The sequence below is a fragment of the Cheilinus undulatus genome, linkage group 5 (assembly GCF_018320785.1).
Source record: "Cheilinus undulatus linkage group 5, ASM1832078v1, whole genome shotgun sequence".
Lineage (NCBI taxonomy): Eukaryota > Metazoa > Chordata > Actinopteri > Labriformes > Labridae > Cheilinus > Cheilinus undulatus.
The window spans coordinates 20,076,081-20,097,876 of record NC_054869.1 but is presented as its reverse complement, the minus strand read 5'-3'; the positions used below and the strand labels follow the sequence as shown (position 1 = coordinate 20,097,876).

General features: G+C 40.3%; 1 protein-coding gene across 1 annotated transcript in view; it reads right to left on the bottom strand.

Annotated features, from left to right (window-relative positions):
- The window catches only part of tmem161b (transmembrane protein 161B), a 30,215-nt gene extending 8,704 nt beyond the window's left edge, over nt 1-21,511 (bottom strand). The window contains exons 1-5 of the mRNA XM_041788416.1: nt 21,308-21,511; nt 9,940-10,043; nt 3,771-3,851; nt 2,458-2,555; nt 833-989 (exon numbers count right to left, since the gene is read on the bottom strand). Coding sequence (XP_041644350.1) covers nt 833-989; nt 2,458-2,555; nt 3,771-3,851; nt 9,940-10,043; nt 21,308-21,310 — 443 coding nt within the window. The 5' untranslated portion in view covers nt 21,311-21,511. The remainder of the gene's footprint in view (nt 1-832; nt 990-2,457; nt 2,556-3,770; nt 3,852-9,939; nt 10,044-21,307) is intronic.
- Between the last annotated feature and the right edge of the window lie 285 nt (nt 21,512-21,796).

Genomic DNA, 21,796 nt, shown 5'->3' with positions numbered 1-21,796 from the left:
GCATGAGGCTGAAAAGAGAAACAGTGATGTTTGAACTATCATGCAGTGGGCTACAATTAATATAATGTTGAGTTGATGTGTCAAAAAGTGACACAAGTGAGGAAATGCATTCTTGTTTCCAAATGACAGTACACATGATTAAAAATGAGGCACCATAAGATGCTGAGAGTTGAAGAGCATGCTGCTCTTGAGGAGGTTAAGGTGTTAGATCTCCAGGGCAAGAGCCTTAAACATATCATCAGAGCTGAAATAGAAAAACTGAAATCAAATGTCCCATTAACACATATATTGAGCTGACATGTTCCCTCATCTTCATAGTCCCATTTCATCTGTTCCATACACTGTCCTTTTTCCCCGAGCGAATCAGGCTGTTGGACTGTGAAAATGTGGCTTCCAATCTCAGATGTAGGCAGGAAATGACACACCATCTGACCGCAGTGAGACGGGCTCGACCAGGAGCACTGCAAAGATTGATCCCTGTGGTTGGTGGCAAGGATAATGCATATTATTTAACCATCACTCGGAGTAGAAAAATGGCAAGTGGCTCTGGAGCATAAAGAGGGCGGTAGGAGCTAGAGCAGTCTTTCTCTGTCCTTGGTGCATCTACACAATCAAGCCGTGATGATTTTGTCTCTTACAGACATTAAGGTGTACAGCTACATCCCATATATACAGGAGTGTAGTATAAAGTGTAAAATTATGGAAATTTGTCCGTGTAGGGGAAAGTTAGAACCTATTCGGGGACAGGATGCACAGCAGACTAGTGTTACATGCAAAAGTCTTATCAGAGACACTGTTACAAAAAGTGCACATGCAACCGGCAAAAGGATACATGACAAAAGCGAGTACCAGCAGACACCAGACCACACTGATGTTCATCTCTCCTGAGGGCTGAGCCACACAGTAGTACAGCTCTGTTATCAGATAGACCAGAGTGGCTGCTACTGTGAAGTCCACCAGCCACTGGAACTCTGGGAAGTAGTGCAAAGCTGTGAAAGCAGGAGGAACAATCAGAGACAAATGTATAAAATATTTAACAAATATTCTAGAGGAGATATCAGCTGGTTATAGACAAACTGAAAATATAACTGACAACTCCATACTTCATTCTAGAGATAGAGACTGTTAATTTTTATTGATTATACCCTTATTGATCCAAGTCCTTACAGAAACAACTATTGATACTTTTCTATTGTTTGGTGCAAAGACAAAATGACAATTCAATAATTCATTTTTCTTAGAAGTGGTAGAAGCTGAGTAGAGCTCAAGTTAAAAAGGTCATGATTCCATTTTGATTTCATTGGTTTTAAATTGCTGAAATGACACATTCCTCATCTCAATAACTTAATTTCATTAATAAATTAATTTTGATATTTTAGAATTAAGCTTTTTTCATTTAATTTTTTTGGAAAGTTAAGTTTTTGTTTAGTTACAGTTAACTAAAATCATTACTACATTACATAAAATGATTACATTTTAGTTATAGTTATTTAGTTAGTTTAAGTTGACTATAATAACATTGGTCTGAGCCGGCCTGAAGCCACAACATTACTGATTTCAAGATTTTGAAAAATTACAAAACCAGGTTTTTACATACCCAGTTTCAATTTCCATCTCTACTACCTTTCATTACAACGCAGGGCAACTGGAGCACTATTCTACAGGGAGGGCAGATATACCCTTATGTACAGTACATCTTAGTTTGTTAGCTTGATGGTAACACATAATAGAAATTACCTTAAACATGCAAACTGATTTAGCAAGCCAATAAATGTAATTTCAACTTAAGAGTAAATCTATTTTTCACAACAATTTGAACTAAAATGCTAAGGTTCATCTTTGAGGTCTGTGACTCTACAGTTTGGCCACCGGTTAAAAGTCAGTGTCCTGTAGGTCGAATTAATTCAGCCTTAATGTTCAGCAAATCAAGGAGTGGTGCCATTACACCTGTTGCTTAATTTTACTGCAAATGTGAATTTAACAACAGAAATGTCACATTTTTTAACATCTTGACTCATGAATCTTATCTAAGTTTATAAAATCTGTTTTAAGTTCAAGGAAGAATGATTTTCTTATCTTTATTGTATTAAAAAGGGAGGAATTAGCCCTGCGAGCCCACTCATACCAGCCCTCCCTGTATGCATAGACATTTTGAATACTTTAAATACTGCCACAGGGTAGGGGTCAAAAAATGACACTGACAGTAGAATACAGAAACAGCCTTTGTTGAAATTTACACAAGAAAGGCTCAGTGAATGATAGGTTTGAGTTTTATGAAACAGAAGATGGAATTTTTCACCAGGCAACACAACTTACAGTTGTATATAAAACAAGAACTGGAAAGAAATAACAGGTAGAGCTTTGTCCACAGGGGGCACCAAAATTGATGCAAACTGGAAATTCCTAAAAGGCGCTTTGAAATTTCACTACAGGACACTTTTTATCCTGGATCTATACCTAATGTGTCGACTTCTGTGATGCATTTTGTCTCCAGCTGTAAGTCTATGTCCTTTGGAACTGTTAGCGGCTTATTGTCTATGTGACCGTTGTACTTTCTGGAAAAAAGGGAGAGAGAAGCAAACAATAGTTAAGGTCGGAATGAAAAAAACAAGTAACAAAAAAGGAAAGTAGTGAAATAAAACAAAATAAAATGTAATATCTGGTAGAGGCCAACTAATACTGCTGGAGTCCACCATCCATGACCAATAGGGCCATCTCACATGCAGGGCTAAGTCGCTAACAGCGGGCAAACAGAGAGATCTGTTCTTTAGACTTGAGAAGTATCTGGTGGGCCTCCTCTGTTCTGGTCTTTGTTTGCTCAGCCCTGTGTGTGCTCTAGATTCACAGCACAATACCACTGTAAGACTCAGGGCCCAAACAGGCCCGGGACAGATTTCATCTCTGAGGCACCTGACAGGGGAAGAAAAGGGGCTCAGCTTCACCCCTGACCGAGGGAGTCAGACGGCTAACAAAGGCAACAGAGCTGCATGGCACGAACTGGCAAAAGGACAGTGGTCCATCTTTTTTGTTTTTTTTTCCAGAGGGATTATTGGACATGTGGTGCTGGAGAGCCTGGACCTGCCTCATACAGGGTCAGAGAAAGGATTGCACAACAAAACCTCCTTAAGTTAGAAGCTGGACACCATGAGGAACAGTCAGGATTAACTTTTAGCTGGGACTTTGATTTAAATTCACATTTAAAAGGTGACAACAAAGGAAACAGCACTAAATTCACATGTCCAACATATGGCTCAGCTTCCACCTGCAGTCCTTAAAAAACGAATGGATGTTTTTGAAATCCAAAGAAGTCCTGAAGGAAATCATCCTCTGGTATCAAAGCTTGACATCTGACCACTTTGAAGACATAATGCTGTTTGATTTCACAGAGGATGCAACTCTTCCAAACTGTCATCCCTTAAAATAGCCTCAATAGTAATGGCTCCTAAAAAGTAGAGCGACTTTCCTCACATCTAGTAGACAGGGCCACTTCTAAACCAAGTTCTCTGAGCCTCCACAAAGAAGAGTAAAGGAACATAAAAACAAAAACAGACTTCTGACTGCATACTTCAAATAGGCCTTAAATGAGCCACACAAACACATCAGTTTCATCTGTTGGCTGACATGCCTGTGCTCTCCATCCATCTCGAATGTCTGCTTCTCATCTTTTCTCTCCTCACTGATGAAAGGAGTGCCTTTTCATACCTCCTCTGCCCCTCCCAAAACAATAGCCCTTCTTCATTCCAGCCCCAACACCCACCCTCCCTACTTACCTGTCTTTCCTCTTCTGTCCTTTTTGTTTTCCTGCTAAGCTCCTCAACTCATCTTCCGTAGGGTGCTGATACCACCGCAGACTGTGAACAAAGAAGAGGAGAGATGAGGAACCAGACTCATCTGGACTCAATAAAAAGATCAAAGATGTGGACCATTGTCTGTAATAACTGAAACATAAAACAGTTCTGTAGATTATGAATGTTCAAAGTAGAGGTGGGGAAACATGATTTTTAGCCATCCTGACCTGTGTGATAAAATTATTGGATCACTTGTTCCAAACATCAACAATCTGACCCACTGCATCACTATTTCATTAGCTCTCATGGCAGTGCTGATAACATGAACAAGGGTAATGCAAACAGAAGTAACTAAAAAAGATGAAGGCATAGGGATAAAGACAAGATAATTTTGAAAACAGCGGAAAAGAAAAGCAATAGTTCAAGCATTTGCTGTGCAAGCAATTGCAGAATGCTTACAGTAGTAAACAGGAAGCCCAAATTTCATGGCTTTTCTCTCTGCTTATGTGAAATTCTTCCATTAAAGTACAACATTCATTTAGTGTTTAGTAAATATGCCTTATGGAGATCTGTTGTTGATGAACAGTGTCCCCAGTTTAAAATGAGAAGTAAACAGCGGAGGTAAGCGGAGTTGAGTAGTGCACATTTGCCTTCTTTTGTTACCATTTTGATTGAGAGCTCCCCCTGGTGGTGGAATGTACTGTGCTTAAATGTTCAGATACCATGATGAATCATTATGCTACTCTTGAAATGGATCAGTGATCACACAGTGGATTGCTGTCAAGCGTTTGAAACTACATTATACAAAACATAGGGCTGGGCAATTAATCATAAATTAGATAATTGGCAATATGGCATGCTGCGATTTTCAAAACGCAGAATGTGCAATATTTCTTTTTACCGGAAAAGTGACAAAATACCAGTTTGATTTCTTTTTGCATGCTTAACACATTATGCAAACATTCAAGTGTCTTTTTTATTTTTATCTTTTCTACAAAAAATCCTACTTTTCTTGCTCATGTATTTATTTTTCTTCATCAAAATGAGAATATGAGGAATGATGAAACACTTCAATATAGTAATTCATATCAAATTTGCTATACGAGTCAATATCAAAACAAGATATTTTCTTTAAATTGTTTATCCCTAGTTTAACTCATCTTAAATTGTGCTTGCTTTAATAAAGAATGATTTCACATGAAATGTGGAACCTAAATAATCACATATTAAATTGCAATATTTTTGCAAATCGTTCAGCCCTAACTACAAGTACCAAGCTCTTGCTTCTATATGTGTTTCATTCAAAATGATTCCAGTCTAAAAACACTGAAAGTGGTTCATTATTGCAACATTGTCATCACAAGTCCCTGACTAACAGTTAAAGGACAGCGAATCAAACAATCCCAAACTATTATCAGAAAAAAATCTAGACAAGTAAATAATTGTTGTTTGGTGTGCTTTTTAACACATAAAGACGGGTCGGAAACATTTAATTTAGCATTGCACAACAGTGGTGAGCTCTGTCCAGCTGTGAGTTCATTCCAACAAGTACCAACCAACTTCATCTAGATATCCTGTTAAAAGGATATATATAATATTTCTTTAAAATATTCTATGGTTTTAATTGCGCCTGATGTTGCTGCTGCAGCACGCAGCATGTTAAGCTATTAACAATTAACTTCCAATCATTTTTCACCACTAATTCAGCTCCAGAAAACAGAACTAACGTGTTTTTAACTTGTGTTAATGACCAGCAGTGCACATGCAAGTTTGGCTTTAGAAAAGACCAGAGCACGGTGCCTTTTATAATACAAGACCATGTCCTGACATGCAGCCAAATAAACAAAATCAAAAAGTGAGGAAATTTGTGCTTGGTAGATGATTTATTTGTTGTAATAATACATCTTGGCAAAAAATCTTTTATCGTTGGAGAGCCTGTGTGTTTCCCTTTTAAATGGTGCCACATTTGTAAGGAACATGCATTTGTGGGATGAGCAGCAGAGCTGAGTATGTGGGTTGCACTCATGAAAAATTTGCCAATCTTCCCTGCCAAAGTCAAACAGCTTATTCTGCCAATGACTCTTATGCATGATTGAGGTCTGAAGGAAAAAGACACATTGGCAATTTAACAATTAATTCATTTAACAAACAGGAGCCTCAGTAGCTTGTGGAAGAACCATACACAGCCACAACAGCCTGGCACCTCCTCCTCATGCTGGTCACACACTGCTGTGGGATGGTATCCCATTCATCAACCAGCATTTGCCGCAAGTCAGCCAGTGTGGTTGTGTTGGTAACTCTGCCATAAACCGCACAAGCACAATTGTTCAATGGGGTTGAGGTCAGGACTGTTGGAAGGCCATTCCATCCTCCCCACTCCCAAATTCTGGAGGTAGTCTCTGATAAACCCAGCTCTGTGTTGGCAAGCATCCTTATCAAGAAAGAGTTACAGTCTCAGACTGCAGAGATATGAGATTGCCAGTGGTTGGAGGATCCAACCACTGAAATTGCCTCCAATGATGACAAGCAGTGTTTTTCCAGTGAGGGAGATGCTGCTCCACACCATCGCACTGTTTCCACTAAAAGATGTTACTCTATTGGTGCAGTAATCAGCATTGCATTCTCTGCATCTTTCTACAAACTTTGACCCTACTATCCAACTGTTGTGGTCAGAATCTGGAATCATCACAGGATATAACAGCTGCCAATCAGGCACATTATTGTCAGCACCTGGGAGTACCAGAAGCTCAAATAGGCCTTTCAGACCGGCAGGGCTCCATGCCAGTTCTGGTTCCTGGACCTTATTTTGAACCGGCCGGCGCGTTCAAACTGGAGAAAAACTGGTTTGGAACCTGAAAAGTTGGTTCTCAACTGGAACCAAAAAATAGTGGTTCTTAGGTGCAAACTATTACATCATCAGTGGGCGTGTCATATTCTCGGTTGTGAAGACAAGCAGAAAATGGAGAACAAGTGGTCTGCTGATGGGACCAAATGTTTGGTTATGATCTGGGCATTGACAGAATTCAAGGTGAAGCTGGAGAGAAGAACAAGGAAAAGGAAGTTATATGCTGAACTATTGGAAGAGATGGTGAAGTCAGAGTTAATTTAACTCCCATAGAGTGAGTTTATATGATTGTCACAGGTTCTGATTTAAAATAAGACTTGAAAAGTGTTCATATATTTAACACATTTTTAACATTCACAGTGTTGTTTTTATACATTTAAGTGTACTTAACACAATAATAATGTTATTTCCATTTATTTTCTGTTATTTTGAGATATTTACATCTTTAATTTTTGACACAAATGCACTCTTCATACTTGATAATGCCATTTCATAGCAATTACCTGTGCAAAGTAAGGCTTCTTATGGCTAACTTTAATAGAGAGACAGGCACAGAGATAATGCAACAAGCTATAGTATAGACTTATCCTTCGCCACATCCAGAATCTGACCGATGTAGTGGACCACTTCACTCATGGTGCAGAAGTGTTTGTTGTCAAAAACAATAATCCACCAGAATCAAAGCTAAGAAATCCCAGCAATGATCGCTGTACAACACACAACATCTTAACACACCTTTACAAATCCAAACACATCTTAAAACACATTTAAACACTGCCGTGGAGCATGATGGGAAAACTCAATCCCCCCAATTTGAAATTGCAGTCGGCAAGGCTTAGATCAGTTGACTCTTTACAGAACTGAATTAACACTAGATGGATCAGCACTGTCGAATAAGTCCAACACTGAAGGCCACGTAATTCTGAATGTAGTTAAAATTACACTTGGGGGTTAATATCAACTCTGAAATGTTTAACACTAAAAATTCAACACTCCAGTTTTTGCTGTGTGGGGTTCACCAGAATGCTAGCAATTAATCAATAAACTCCAGAAACTGAAGAAGGAAATCCAGGACGGCAGTAAAAACTTAAGCAAAAGTGGAGCTGGGCGTGGTGATGCATGTCTATCATGTCCTCCCACTTTGGTTCCATTTACACTGGTGTGAACATGGGGCTGGTTCACCAGAAAGCACCAAGGTTCTGAGACTCCAGAACTGAACCAGTGCCAGAACCAGAACCGTGTCTGTCTGAAAACACCCAAAGTGATCCCTAAAATATACCAGACACGTGTTCAGTCCGTTTCCTCTCTAGCAAGGTAATGGAGCAGATAGGTTTTAGTTTGAGTTAATGAGAGAACTTCCACTGACTCCGCTGCACTGCATCTCTGCTCCAGCAGAGCTCTGGCAGTCCGGAGCCCTCCACAGCAGATACGCTGGACTTCTATTTCTGCCGGATGCCAGAGACCTGCACATAAATTCAGCGCGGAGCAGATCAAATGAGGCAGGAAGTGTCACTGAAACCAAATTAAAATATCCAGTTAAGTTTCAGAATAAAATACTCCATGTTGATGCCAGACAAATGCCAGTTTTATTTCCTTTCACTACATCGAAAAAACATCATAATGGAGCATAGCAGAGCCTGTAGTCAACAGGTCAGAGGAGCAGGAGGAAGCACATTTATTTATTTAGGCTTACTGACCCACGGTAGAAGCACAAAAACCTACATGAAAGGACAAAACAGAGACAAATCAAAGCAAGTTCGTCCTACTCCTGCAGTTCAGAACAATAGCTTCACACGTGTTTGTTATTTTTTATGGCACTTTAGTATTTTCTCTCACGGTCAGGTGTGATGCTGTAACTACCGTGAAACTCCATGATCTCGCAGGTCTAGCAGTCCAGTGGTGCTGCTTCGTCCTGCACTACAAATGCAGCCAGTGGGTGTTGAAGGACGGCGGGGCACGCAGTCAAACTGCAGCTTAGCCGTGATGGACTGGAGACGTAGCTGGTGTATTTTAGGGGTAAGAGTCAATGGCAACAGCAAAATAAGCTGTTTGGCATTAGCAGAGAAGTTTTGGCAAATTTTTCAAGGGTGTAACCCACATCAGCTCAGCTCTGCTGCTCATCCCACAAATGCATGTTCCTTACAAATATGGCACCATTTAAAAGGGAAATAAACAGGCTTTCTGACAATATAAGAAAGAATTAATCTACCAAACACTAATTTCTTTACTTTTTTGCTGAGTTTAGTAAGTCCTTTTTTGACAGGTTTGTTGTTTTACAAATTAGTTTTAAAACATTAACAGGAGTTCTGTTATCATTTTTTTCAGCACTTTCACTCACAGGCAGGACTAGTGTTGCTAGGACCAAACACACATTCTTAAAGCATTTATCAGAAATATAAGCTCACTGTCCTCATAGAGGTAATTAGAGCGATACCATGGCTATTGTTAAATATCCTGGGATACGGTATAACCATCGTACTGTCCATCTCTATCACACCATTAAGTACTGTAGTTTTTTTTTAAACATGTGAAGGAAACATGCTTACTTTCAAAAGCTTACAATCCCTTGCCATTAACTCTCCTTCCTATGATCATGAATCAGTTTGAGAAAGCTCTTAAGTCAATGATTATCTCCCAAACACTTCCCTCAAACCAGACATTTCCCACAGCTTTACTTAAACCAGCCCCCCGACACACATTTTAAAAAGCACTTGTGAGACATTTTACAGCAGCTAGGTTATGTCCCCTTAAGGACTCCGTTTGAAACAGGAGCTAATTTAAGAGCATCCTTTGGTGGGGGATCCTACTTAACTCTGTTTAGAAATGCTCATCACAGAGAGACTACATGTGGTAGAGGCTGGTAGAAAGAGCACAGCTTGTTTTTCCCCTCATACATTTATTTATTATGAAAAATTAATAACAAAATATTCTGGGGGGGATGCTCCAGGCCTCCTGCTTCGGGCAAAAGTTTTTGAAAAATCTTTTGACGGAGCCGTGAAAAAGGGGAGTGATTAATTATTAAAAATATTCAGACGCTATAGAAAAACATACATGGCACTAATTAGAGGAAAGGAGGCGACATCCTCTTGTTTTTCCAACATTATGATAACCATTTGGTTCTTGAAAAAAAATTTAACTCTTCTTTTTCATCTTTTTATATATATATACACACATGCGATTAAACACTTGATCCATTTTGATCTTTTCTCTAATGAAGTCCTCCTGAGGAAAAAAGTTACCTGTAGAAATGGAACCAGAGCATTTAGAGAAACAATCTAAAACAGTATGTACAGAATTTTACAGTACCTGCCACTGCACAGAAGCCATCTTGCAAAGGAATAATGAGGTATGATTTTCTGAATTACACTGGCCATTACCATGGTAACTACCAGCTGCACGCCAATCACACCCTGTGGAAAAAAGGACAGGGGTTAAAATAGAATTTAATAGTAATCACACATGCAATAAAGCAGTTAGAAATGCAATCTTTGGTGTAATACCGACTGATTAAATTTTCTAACCCATGTTAGAAGAGATGTCTTCTAACCCGTATTTTACACATACCCTGGCTGGGCAGCACTCGAAAGCGCAGCGGCTTTGCTCCAAACCAAGCTAAGCTCTCACACTGGAAGCTTGTTTGGAGCGATGCTTTGCACCGCACAGCACTGTGCAGCTTGAGAAGGGAGGGCACAAGGGGGGTTATTTCCCTTTTTGGTGGATTTACCATTTATTTCCATATGATTGCATGATTTGTGTTCCATCTACCATGGGTATATACATTCTGAATTTAAAAGGTTTATGTTTTCTACATAGGTTTCATGTCAAATCCTGTGGTTTTTCCACCTCAAAGGTTTTTCGTCAGTGGCACTGTAGTACCTCTGTGACCCACTGATTTACTGTCAGGGGTCCGTGCACTTTGTTGAATTTTGAAGCTGGCTGAATACTTTGAATGTTTTTCCAGCTGTTCGGATCGATCTGCTCTCCTTAGATTTGCAGTAGCCAGTGCTGAAAATAGACTTCACTTACATCTCCAACAAAGCAGAGCAGAGTGGCGCTTCTGGGATGTGCCGAAGACAAAGTGGAGCGTGGGCAGTGTGACTACTCCGATCAACCAGGGGGCAGTGATTTGCTCTGCAGGGCATCTCGCTAGCAGATCGGGGCGGTATAGCCAGTATATGTGTAAATTAGGGGTAAATTTACTGCACATTAGAAGAGTTTAAAAACAATTAAAAAACCAATGCTCCTTAATCACACATTAAATTAATATGATCAATATACCTCATTACAAGTGCACTTAAATCACCATATTTTCATAGAGACAACAGACTTTATGTTTTTCCTTAAAACTTTTAAAAGCTATAAAAGAGCAAGTGTAGTGATACCTTGCCATTTCCATATCATTACTCATAATGAATGTTTAATCAGCTACATGAACAAGCTAATTCATTCATTTGCAAGTGATTTAATGAGAAAAACTCTAAACGCTGCCTCTATCATCTCCTGGGACCAATCTTTTTTTTTTTTAAGAATTAGTGAATTAGCACTTTATACACTATTAATGGTGTAGACTTTGGTGTTGAACCACAGAGGCCCAACATATCCAGGCTTTCTTTGGTAACAGGCTTGACACAACTTTAGGCTTCGGTATAGGCCGACTTGTGCCGTCCCACTTTTTAGCCCCCAATCTTACCTATTAATCCCAAAGAGGTAGAGCTACACACAACAATAGGGGTTTGCACTGACGTCATGTCAGCGCGCGACACAACCACTTGGCTCCGGGCTGCAAAACATGGAACTACGCTCTGAGGAGTGGGCGAAAACATGAGAAAAAACAGACTAATATCTGCTTAAATTGGGGAGATTTGGACTCGACAGAGAACCACACTGTTTCCTGGTCTTTAGATATTGATATCTGGCCACAAATCAAGTCTCCTGATGTTTATCTGAACCTGATTTTAAGTACACAAATGGGGCTTTTCCATTACGTGGCGCGGCTCGGCTTGACTCGGCATGGCAGCCCAGCGCAGCAGGTAGCAGGTGATTTGCTTTTCCACCACAACCGAGCTACCCATGTGAGGGTGCGTCTAGAGCTGATGATGCAGTGTTTTGAGCCCCCCTCAATCAACCTACGCTGTCTGATCTGAATGACTTTACATCATGTTAAAGCAAAAGTCAAACTGTAGACCAACAGCGCTGCCAGCAGCTGTTTTCACATTCTCTCTCCCCCTCTCTCTCTATCTGTAATCATTAAACTAACATTTATTCACGCTGAACACCAAAAGGAGAGCATTTTCCTGCATTTAAGTTAAAGAACAGTCTCATTATTATTGATTTGTTCATCTCTAAAGAGCAGAAAATGAACAGTCATATTTTTGGATTGGGCAGTGAGAACGGCATGCTTTACTAGCGCCAGAATGAATTAAAGACAGACTCCGTCATGGGCGAAATGTTATGAACATCTCCAGCTTTTTATTTTTTTAAAAGTCTAGAATTCAGTTGTCTATAAGAAGGGGACAGGGTCAAACTTTTGTTATTAGTAGGTGCACAAAAAGGTGTATTCCTGGATCTGCCTGGTCCTTCCTGATCTCACTCGTCAGTGTGAGAAGCCCTGCACAACTATCTGACCTTAGTATGACCACAAAAATCTCAAGTTTTGGTCTTGTGTCATAAATATTTGAGTCATACAGTGAATGCTGACACCACTGTAACAGAGTTATGGACAGCTGGAGCTGAGGCAGGGATAAAACGTATCTCCCCATCTCCCCATGGGGTGAAAATTTATCATGGAGGGGTTATCAGTAGCAGAGGGGGTAAATCCGCTTCAGCAAATCGGACCCTGCGAAGCGCTTCGACGTCAGCTCAGCGTATTTAAAGGTGGGGCTGGCCTGCTTTGGCCCTGCTCAGGGCGGCCCTTTTGCCCTGCTCAGGGCGGCCAAAAGCAGAGCTTGAAGGCAAACATCAGCCTGGTCTATCCACGATGGATGTAAAACTAAACTAAGAAGTTCTGTGAATATGAAGCTTTAGATCAGTTGATCCTCTGTTTTGTAACTAGTTATTTATCTACTTCTGACATTAGGTAACTTGTGAAAAAATCACTCTGTGGTTGTTGAACGTGTTTGTGAAACTTGGGGCTGCAGCCTATTTAAAACTGGATCAGCGCACCGAGGATTTCTGACCTAATCTAGTTTGATTTTAACTCCAGTTAAACATTAGTTTATTTACATAAACTGGTTCTGGATTGGGTTATGAGTTAGTGCTTAGTTACCATTTTTTTGTAGCTAGGTTAAATAGAGCCAGCTTCATGACACACGAAATCTGGACTTAGCCTCTGATCTCACTTTATATGTACTTGTGCTGTTTAGCTTTCCAGAGAGCAGAACCTAAAACATCTCAAATTTGGCATAAACATTAAATCATCAAAAGATATAGTTTTTCAGAAACAATGAACCCTGATCTTGTCCTACAGCTTGACATGCCAAAAGTTTTAGTTTTAAATGAAATCTACTAACAATTCTCAGTGAAACCATGGCCTTTTTTCTAAACACTTACTGTACCAAGAGGATTAATGCCTTTGATTTACAAGGCAATAAGCTCCTAACCCTCCAGTATGCTGTTAGATAACACAAAAAAATGTTTCAACCATTCTGTATAAATGCAGTTTTTGAGGAAGGGAACCTTGACAAAGATCTCAACACAAAATGTCCTTCAGTTTACTATAAACAGCAAGTCTGTTTTGGAAGAGCCAATCAGTGTCATTCAGTCAAAACAAAAACATTTGATTACATTAGATTCTTCAAAGCATTTTTCTTCTTTTTTCTAGGTTACTTTGATCCACTACATGTAAGATGTAACAACTTCAAACAAATGCCTCACAGCTGTGGAACAAAAAAAAGGGGCACAGACAGTGAAGCAATCTTTTAGGCCATCAAGCAAGATTCATCCCTCACACCACCAAGTAAAAGTGCCATCATATTATTTTCACCGAGATTCATAAGACTAATTTTACAGTGAAAGCCTTCATGCTCAATGAGGATTTGTCAATTCAATTCAACTTTATGAATCCCTCAAGGGACAACTGGTTCAGAGCAGCGTGTACATAAAAACATGGATAAAACACAGTGACCCAGCAACAATACCTTATATGTAAGATAAAATACAAAACCTTTCTGGATCTGATCTGATCTGACTTTTTTGTCCGACTGTTCACATCACTTTTTATAATGTGGTCAGAATAAGATTCCAGTGTGAAATGGTCTTCATTCTTAACTGACTTTTATGTAAGAACAACAAAGATGACAGCATGATAAACTTCAAACACAGGCCAGTTATAATAGCTACATGACCCCTCAAGTTTGAGACACCAGCGAGTCCTGTGTCCACCTCTAGGTCTCATTCCAGTTGCATGTGCCAAAAAGACCTCCACAGGGAGGCAACTAGGAAGCAACCTGATAAGATGCTTGAACAACCTAAACTGGCTCCTTTCGAGATAAAGGACCAGCGGATCTACTTGGAGATCCTTCCAGTTGTCCAAGCTCCTCACCCTATCTCTAAGGCCGAGCCTGGCAGCCACCCTCCTGAGGAATTTCATTTTGACTGCTTGAACTCTAGATCCCATTCTTGTGGTCATCAGAGTTCTTGACCATAGGTGAGGGTTGGAACGAGGATCGACTGGTAGGTTGAGAGTATTGCCTTCTGACTAAGGTTCTGTACAACATCCACAATACTGCCAATGCTGAACCAATGCACCTGTCTGTCTCGCCGCCCATTTCAAGAAGACCCCAGGATACCTGAACTCCGACACTTGCCGAAGACACCCTCCAAACGTGGGGGGAGCAATCCATCATTTTTGGAAGAGAACTATGGCCAAGGACTTGGAGGTGCTGAATGTCATCTCAACCACTTCACACTCTGCCACAAACCACCCCAATGCCTGCTGGAGATCCCGAACTGAAGAAGCCAATAGAACCACATCAACAGCAAAAACCGAAAACCCTCCTCACCCTGGCTATGCCTCGAGACCCTGTCAATGAACACCGGGGGCATACCCTGGCGGAGGCCAACAGGCACAGGGAGCGTAGTACCAACTCCTTCAACTGGCTGAATAATGGTGGTTGGCTTCCTGCTTATTTCCAGGGAAATTACTATATGTTGGCAGGTATTAACTTGCGAGTGACACGAAATCACAATGTCACATTATGAAACTAAAAATTGGAACTATGATCATTTATTTTGATTTAAAGATAGTGGTTACCACCATTTTGACCACTTCTAAATTTAATTATGACATATTCAATTTTGACTAACCAATCTGCTAATTCAACTCAATTTACTGGTCTAAATCTAACGTTCATTAAATCTCAGTGTCTGAAAGATCTCTTGCAGTTTCAGTCTAAATGTACCCAGGAGAATGAACAGCCAGCTCTCCTGTGGTAGGTACCCAAAGATTAAGCAACATAAGGAGCTCAATATCAGCCCTGCACACTTAAATCAATATTCACTTAAGCTTAAGAGGCCAGAATCATTCTCATCATGCTGCGTTTTTATCCACTCACTGTAAAGGTAAGGTGTGTGGGTTGGCCCCTCTCTTTTTCAATCAGCAGGAATCATTGATATCTCTGCCAACACACATTTTAGCAAAGAGAACCAATTAGTAACTAATCCCTCACAGAATATCTTCCCTTTTTTCAAAGGACAGTCTTAAACCTATGCTGGTGTCTGGGCATGCTATGGTCAATCTACATGTGGAATATCATTAAACATTTAAACATGCTGCCTTATTTGGTGTCTCAACATGATGTTTCCATTTAGATAGTATCTAACCTTGCAAAGCAGATGGATATGCCCGTTTCCTTGTTTCTCACTGGTGAATCCATCTTGCAAAGCTCCCATCTGAACCGTTTGGACCCAGTTAGAAAGTCACAAGACCAATCAGCTACGAGGGGCAGTACTTTCAGGCGCAGCAGAGTCGTGACGTAAACAAGCAGCAGCAAGAGCTGGTGCAGTTATGGAGGAAGAGATTAGCGCGGATGCTGCTAAAGCGCCAGTTTTATCAGAACTTGACGTCAATTCTTCCTTAAAAGAAGAACAAAGAACAGCAGTGAGTTGTTTTCTTTTCAAAAACGGAAAAAATCGAGTACTTGCATGTCTATAGTCGCCATGTTTTGCATTATTCCTCAGTAGCTGCGCACGCGCAGCTTGATAGTGACTACGTCACGTGTTTTGTTGCTCTGATTGGCCCGCAGACATGTGACAGACAGATCACCCAATCATACTCTTAGTTTTTTTCAAATCCTCTGCCTTTTCTCAAACATTTCCTATTAAAGCTTTCCCACATAGATGTGTGAAACAAATCCATCTGGAGTGTCAGGTTAGATAGTATCAGGATTAACAAAACTCTGTCATTATTCAACACAACACAATAACACAATAGAGCCTAAATTTAACCTAACCTTGCAAGCATCAAGCAAGAATGAATCAAAATAGCTTTCAATTCTTTGGTTTCAAGGAATCATCTATTTCAACAGATTAATGCACCAATTGACTGCTTTAATCCCTCACTGATTCCATTTTCAAAATAGCCTTGCTAAAAAATAAGCCAAAAAACGCAGTTAGAGTTTCTGAAATGGCATTCTTTTCTAGTCATATAAAGATAATCAAGGGCTGGTCTTTATTGCAGGTGCTGAACATAGTAAATTAACCTCGCAGAGGAGCCCTGACAATAAAATGCATCCATCACAATTACAGCTCTGCTCTATACAGTATGTTTTAAGTTACAGGTTTAACTTATGTCAGACTCAGTGACTAGAAGAGGCAAGTGAACTCCCACACAGAGGAGGAGATAAGTTCAGTCCTGTGCACCAGACCCAGATTCTGGATTGGTCATGGAGATCCCAAGTGTCACCCAGCAGGGGGTAAGCTCCAAAAGCTAAAGTCAATACCTCTTCTGGAGTCACAGAGGGGGGAGTGGGTGCCATTAATTTGGCAATTATGCTCACTAAGTTGTGACGCGTGACCGAACATAACCTCTCTGACTCAAGATATTTCTCCATGAGAGGAGTGTTAGGGCTATATAGGTCAAAAGCACACAGCCTAAGGTTGGTAGATGCTGACCATTCTCTGCAGGGGCCCTGCAAGGATCTCAGGCCTGGGGGAAATTGAGCCAGCATGGACTCTCTTATCTTGCTTGGTCTGCTTGACCCCCTCCACACAACAACCAAATGAAATCTGTGGGGGGTGCAGAGTTGGAACTGCAGTGATAACTACTATCCATAAGACCTCAAACCAATCACTACCATTTTGGCCATGAAAACTAGCTATGAAGCACTGAAACCCCTTATTGACCAGTGCTTCCAGAGTTTCGATCATATTGACTGCTCCTTGGTGAATCCTGGAGGGTTTGTGCCAGAAATTTTGCTGCAATAGTTAGAGATGGGCTATGCTATACATAAAATATAACTTAGTCTACCATAGAAAATATCAACATCTCCTCTGTTGTTGATATAACTAAAGCCATATTACCTCCACCCTTTGCATAGCATTGCAGTACTCTGGAGCAGGGATGCACAATATTATTGGCATACTAATGGTATCTGCAGATATTAGTTTACACTATTAATAAACGGTAGGGGTGCAAATCCCCAGTTTCATCCCGATACGATACGGTTTCGATAATTTGGAAACGATACAATTTTTTTCGATATCAAAAAATCTGCTACGATACAATTTTGATTCGATATGGGACCCAGGATCGACATCAGGCGATTTTGTGCAAAAATTTCACAGACCCCCAAAAAACTGTTTCTGCAATTAAATAATTGACAGTTCTCTGTATTCAATAAAATATGTCTTTAACAAAAACAACAAAGACCTGATTACCTTAAAACTAGGAACACAACTATGCACATTTGTGTTAAAACATGTTGATTTAAAACGCCAAACATTTTCAGTACCAAACATTTTATTTCCTCACATCCCCAGATCACTCTAAAGCACCAATATGGACTTTTTCTGCAACCCTTTATAATAATGATCAAAATGTTTAGCCTGTGTTCCCATTTTAGATTTTTTTCTTAAACTTATTTACACACATGTGGACTTCAACAGATATTTCTGCTCTATATCAGCCCTTCATACTTTACACAGGGGCCTATTAATGTGGCAGATAGTTCATTTAGTTTATTCACCTTAAGAGATTAAAATGAGGTAAAATATGGGGCATACGTAACCTTGCAAAGCAGATGGATACGCCCATTTCCTTGTTTCTCACTGGCGAATCCATCTTGCAAAGCTCCCATCTGAACCGTTTGGGCCCGGTTAGAAAGTGACAGGACTAATCAGCGACGAGGTGCAGTACTTTCAGGCGCAGCAGAGTCGTGACGTAAACAAGCAGCAGCAAGAGCTGGTGCAGTTATGGAGGAAGAGATTAACATGGATGCTGCTAAAGCGCCAGTTTTATCAGAACTTGATGACATTTCTCGGTTAAAAGAAGAACAAAGAACAGCAGTGAGTTGTTTTCTTTTCAAAAACGACAACAGTCGAGTACTTGCATGTCTATAGTCGCCATGTTTTGCATTATTCCTCAGTAGCTTCGCATGCACAGCTCGATAGCTGCTACGTCACATGTTGTGTTGCTCTTATTGGCTCGTAGAGATGTGACAGACAGAACGTTCATCCAATCACATTCTGAGTTTTTTCAAATCCTCTGCCCTTTCTCAAACATTTCCTATTGAAGCTTTCCCACATGGATGTGTGAAACAAATCCATCTGGCGTGTCAGGTTAGGGCATATGATGTTATATAATGATTCTTTATCATTTTTCATTTATTGCAACTTTGATCTTAATAAATGGAAATGTTAGAATATTAGAGCAAAGTTTTATTATAAAAGACGTTCCTGTGATGTGCAGCTTTATAACAAGAGCAAGGGGGTGGGTGGTACACAGACAACAGCTGTCCTGCTTGAACCACGTTAAGTTTGGACAGCTTATATTTTCACTATAAATCTAACGTGAGACGGCGATGTAAAATAAGTGTATCAAAGGAGATATGCAGCGGCGGACTTTTTCCTCTCTGTATATCTGCGACTGCTGCAGACAGCACTCACTTCCTCAGCCATAACGGGTGGAGTGTTTTTATCAGTGAATGACCTCATACAGTGGTTATATACAGATAAAGACGTAGATGTAGTCGGCAAACTAAGGGGAAAGATCTGTCCTGCCGTAGCGTCTGTCTGAAATATATCCACACAGCGGAGAGAGGAGAGGATATCCTCTTTCCCTCAGCCATGAAACTTTAAGCCACTGCTGCTACTTAGTTAGCTTGCGGCTAACTTGTCGAGGACGCTGCCTTGGGTGGAAACTTTCAACTTGCATGCGGGGGGAATTTCAAAATAAAAGCATAGTTTGAGGCATCCATTTAGATCGATGTTTTGACTTTCCATTGATCTGATTGGATCATCAATCAACCAATCAATATATCGATATACATCGATCAATCGTTACACCCCTAATAAACGGTACAGCTGATGTTAACTTCTCTGCTGATATCTACAACTGATATATCAGCAGTTTGTTCCAGTACATTTGTGGGGTTTCAGGCAAGACCAGCAGACCTATGGCAGCTGAAATCTTCTGGGGCTTTTCCATTAGATTAGCAGCTTGGCTCTACTTGGTTTGACTCGGCACAGTAGCCCACTGCAGCAGAGGATTTGCTTTTCCACCACAACTGAAATATCCATTTGAGGTTGCATCTAGCGCTGATGACAGAGCATTTTAAGTCTTTTAAAAGCTGTGCTTCAGTAAGCATTGTTTTGTTCCACATAAAGAAGAAGAAGCACCCATTGTTTCTACTTTTTCAACTGGTTCCCTGGCGGTTTTTTCGAAGTTTGATGCAGTTGTTTCTACTTAAACACGTTTGTGAGGCGTCCCTGAATGATGGTGAACATCTGTGACATCACCACTGAGCGCTTGGAGGGGTGGTGGGTGAGCGCTTGGGCTCTGCTCCAGAGCAGGACCATTCTGCGCCACAGCATAGCCCAGCACTGCCTAACTGCTTATGGAAAAGTAAATCTGCCCAGCTTGGCTTGAGTTAGCCTGGCACAAAGTCATGGGAGGAAAGTCCCATTCCTTACACTTTAATGTGTATTCTAGGGACTGAGGTTTATTTAGATTTTCATCCTCAAGCATCAAAGTGTGTTTTAAGGACTTAAGTTTTAAGACAGAAATACCTATTTAAATATCCGCACTGATAAAATTGATTTGTAAATATTTGCATATCAGCATTTAGGATATCAGCAAGAATCTGATATTGTTCATCGCTATTCTTGAGGTATTACACTTAAACTAAAGAGTCTCATACCATATCTCTTTATTGAACTGCAATGAAGAAGAACAGGTAACTGAATCTTGTATTTTTTTCCTTATTACTCATGCTATTTTCATAATTTTATAGACACTCTCCTGTCCTGAGAACTAAGACTGTTCATTTGAAATTTACATGAAAGTGTCTTTGCTAAATATTATCAATAAAATGAAAAAAAAAATTCAAAGTGTAAACTGCCCCTTTATACTGGAGCCCTTCCATATTGCTTCATTTCTTCCTATTTTCAGGTGAAATATACAAAACTTCAAGTGCAAGGTGAGCACAGACCAACAGCTCCTTGACTAATGTATTGGAATAAAAAAGGCACAGAAGGTGCATTGTGGGCTGACATCTATTTTCTTCCCCCAACAAATTCACAATGGAGGTTATGGAGGCAGGGACTCAGTTGAGAAAGGTTTTGGGTTTTGCAGTTCTAGTCCCAAGGCAGACCTAGGGAAGAGTTGGGAGATGTGCCAGTTTAAATCATAAACCCTGCTGAAGTGTCCTTGGGCAGTGCACCGACTCTAAAATCCCAAGTGTTCATGTTGCCAGTCTCCATGAAGCCACCTCACTGACATGTTTTCATTCATACCTGTCTAAAGTCCTATTTCAGCTCTCAGGCCATTGTGAGTGTGTAGTTTAACAATAACATTTTTTTTTTTCATTTTCCTTCGTGGTTGATAATGCAAATAAAACAAAAAAGAAAATAACTGAAATAGAATCAAAATAATACATGAATTAAGAAAGTTGTTATAAAACCACCAATTTGCATTTACATAACATAATGGGATGTATTAACGTTAATGTAATGATAAAGTAGTAACACCAAATGACCTACGACGAATAAAAAAGGCCAGTCTCCTTTCATGGACTTCTGAGGTCAAACTAGGCAGGTGAGTGGGCACACCTTTACTTCTCGATGATGTACCCTGCTAACAGCTGACATTCATGCTAACTGCTGGCTAGTATGATTTATACAGGTATAACGTATCTCCGGTCCCTGCCCTGCAACACTTGTCAATATTGGAATATTGGGACTCCCACCCACTGTATGTGACCCAGTATAACCAAAAACACTCACCATTATACACTCTTGACTTCAGCTAGCTGAACAGCTACGCTGATAGCCGGCTACAAGCACCTGCTTTGGCTAGCAAGCTAGGCTAACGTTACATTACAGTCATATTGATAAATTCCTGATAGTATGAATGGGTCTGCGACATCGTAGTAGATATTCATGCATTCATGAATTCATGTTTTATCTATGATGTGCAGCATGTACGAGAAACTGGCTGGCTTCAAGTGTCCAGTCTTACCATGTTGATGCAGTGCAGCTGAAACGGACTCTTCCCCGACAACACTGAGCACCCCAAGCCGGAAATCAAGCTTCGAGGAGCACATAAGCCCTTCTTGCGATGGTAATGCAAAAAACGAAGGGGCTGCTCATTCAAATTGTCACCGAATCATGGCAGAGACGGGTTAAATGGTCAGAATTGAACGGTTCCAGCCTCCGCTCCCAAGTATTTTCAACTGCAGTAGAGGTCACGCTAAAATTTTGGGTAAGGTGGTGTCTTCAGAGATGCCTGTAAAGACCAAGTAAAAATACGAGGATTTAATTAATCTTACTTTAAGAATCGAAACCATAAACTGAAATAGAAAATAAGCTTAAATGTTCAGGTATACAATGCCATTTTTCAATCAAATTAAACATCGCATTAGATAACTTATTTGGAGCAGGCACAGCAAAGACAGCTGTAACTTTGGATAAGGACCACAGCAACCGGAAAACAGCAAAGACTCACCAC